This window comes from Formica exsecta, unplaced genomic scaffold (genome assembly GCF_003651465.1).
Source record: "Formica exsecta isolate Colony F162 unplaced genomic scaffold, ASM365146v1 scaffold303, whole genome shotgun sequence".
NCBI classification, from domain to species: domain Eukaryota; kingdom Metazoa; phylum Arthropoda; class Insecta; order Hymenoptera; family Formicidae; genus Formica; species Formica exsecta.
The window spans coordinates 640,154-642,197 of NW_021850289.1; the positions used below are offsets into that span (position 1 = coordinate 640,154).

Consider the following 2,044-nt stretch of genomic DNA (forward strand, 5'->3'; position numbering starts at 1 on the left):
CGCGCATAAATTTGCAATAGTACGTAATATCGCATGCGGCTTAAATGGGATTGTCAGATACATATCTATGTTGTATTTCCAAATCTTACGGCGATACCGCATTATAATAAACTTTATTATATGTTTTAGGAGGTTCATAACGTACGTATACGCACATTTTTCTTGTAATGCGCGAGGCTTTGTGTTCTTTCCGAAAAAAAAAAAAAAATAATAATAAAAGATACGTGAATAATCGCACATATATACGGATCTTATATAAATCAAGGAGTAAAAAATTTAGAATCGCAAGAAATATAATTGAATAGATATTCGTAAATGAGATCCTAGACCCATATTCTTGAAAAATGGATTTAAAGTAATTTGTGTTGAGAAATTCTTCGTATAAATTCTTCACAGTTTTCAATACGCGAAAGAAAAACACGTAGTAAGATGAGAGATTTATCTCAGTTATTTTCTAATATAAGTAAATAAAGATATATATATATATATATATATTAAATGTCAATTAAATTAGATTAAATTAAAGAAACTCTTTAATTACAAATCTGTTAATACACGATTACTCGCGTATTACTCGCAATCTCATCGTGATATTTGTTGTTCCGTTCGCGACAGTATTACATTTGTGCGCGTGTATTCTTTCTTCTTTTACATTGTACAATACAGAATAAATAACAATAAGTGATTCGTGAAGCGAAAGGAACAGCAATAGCATCGACATTAAGAATATGCTTATATATGTATACATATACATATTTATGTATGTACATACATACATATACTGTGCAGATGGTTTTTTAAATGTCTATGTATGAATGTGGCTCTCGTTGTGCGTATACTTGTAATATAGATGGTTTTATTTCGCACATATGCGTATCGAAAGGAACGTATATATCCTTCTATGTATTCATAGGAATGAAAATACATCGAAGGGAACAATGTCAATATAATGGAAAAGTCTGGCTTTTTACTCTACCATGTAAACAACATTTTAATATATAATATAATATATGGCTTGTGTAGTGTGTACGATTATAATCGCACTTACACTTCATGAATTATTCTTAAATCTTGAAACATCTACTACCACACACATTATAGGTCACACATTCAAGGAAGGCCACATTGAGCTAATCTAACAAGTTGCTGCCGAACATTTTGAACAAATACATCGGCGTTTTCTGCCTAATCATCTGTCTATTTAACTTAAGATACGCATATAATAAATAATTGTACGAAGAGACGACTTTTTTAATAATATCTACTCCTAAACGATGTAATATACATCTGAGCAATCTCATTCGTGTTGTCAACGATTTAAACATGATTGATACTGCTTTCGGTTTATTTCCGATTTGTTTGGTATCGAATAAAAAGCGATATTTTTTTTACACGCGATAGAGATAAACCGATAAAGGGTAAAGGGCAGTTTAGCGAAATTCTTGCATCTAAATCGGTGTCCTCGAGAAGCCAATAAGTCGGTTATACAGTCATAAGCATTAAAATACGTAGAAAACTATGGAGTTATCGATACCTGCAAAAGGTTGCATGCATTCCTAAAATTCCGTTTCACTCTTAGTTCATTCGCGCGTGAATGTTATCGTTCGTGTATCGTGAATAAAAGTCTTGAATGTAATGGGCGGCATTTTGTTTCAACAGTAAAATAATCGTAAACACCAGCAAAAGCTTTTCAAAAACGTAATACTATACGTAAATAAAAAGCTGCTGGACTCGATTTAGTACTTCAAGATGAGCGATACCGAGTGAAATCAGCGCAGATTTGCTAGGTATTGCTTGTATAATCGTCGGTCCCGTCTTTTGTTTGACTTTCACTATGAACTTTTGTCTCAAGAACCGGATCCTTGGGGGTCTCGATGACTTTCTTCTCTATATCCAAGTCATAGAGTAGTGTAGCCTGAAGCGCGTTATACATACCGGTCCGCGCGTACCGCGATGCCCTCGTCAATTCGTGGACACTTCCAGCCAAAGTCAGAATATCTGTATAAACACACATACGCACATATACACACGTTATATATATATA

At 33.4% G+C, this 2,044-nt stretch overlaps 1 protein-coding gene across 6 annotated transcripts in view; it reads right to left on the minus strand.

Annotated features, from left to right (window-relative positions):
- Positions 1-971: 971 nt before the first annotated feature.
- Positions 972-2,044, minus strand: part of LOC115237679 — a 24,349-nt gene continuing 23,276 nt past the window's right edge. For 5 of the 6 annotated variants that reach the window (XM_029810891.1, XM_029810890.1, XM_029810893.1 and 2 more), the window contains exon 5: positions 972-1,998. In XM_029810891.1, the coding sequence (XP_029666751.1) occupies positions 1,784-1,998 (215 nt within the window). In that variant the 3' untranslated portion in view covers positions 972-1,783. The remainder of the gene's footprint in view (positions 1,999-2,044) is intronic. The other variant, XM_029810895.1, reaches the window with a different exon arrangement.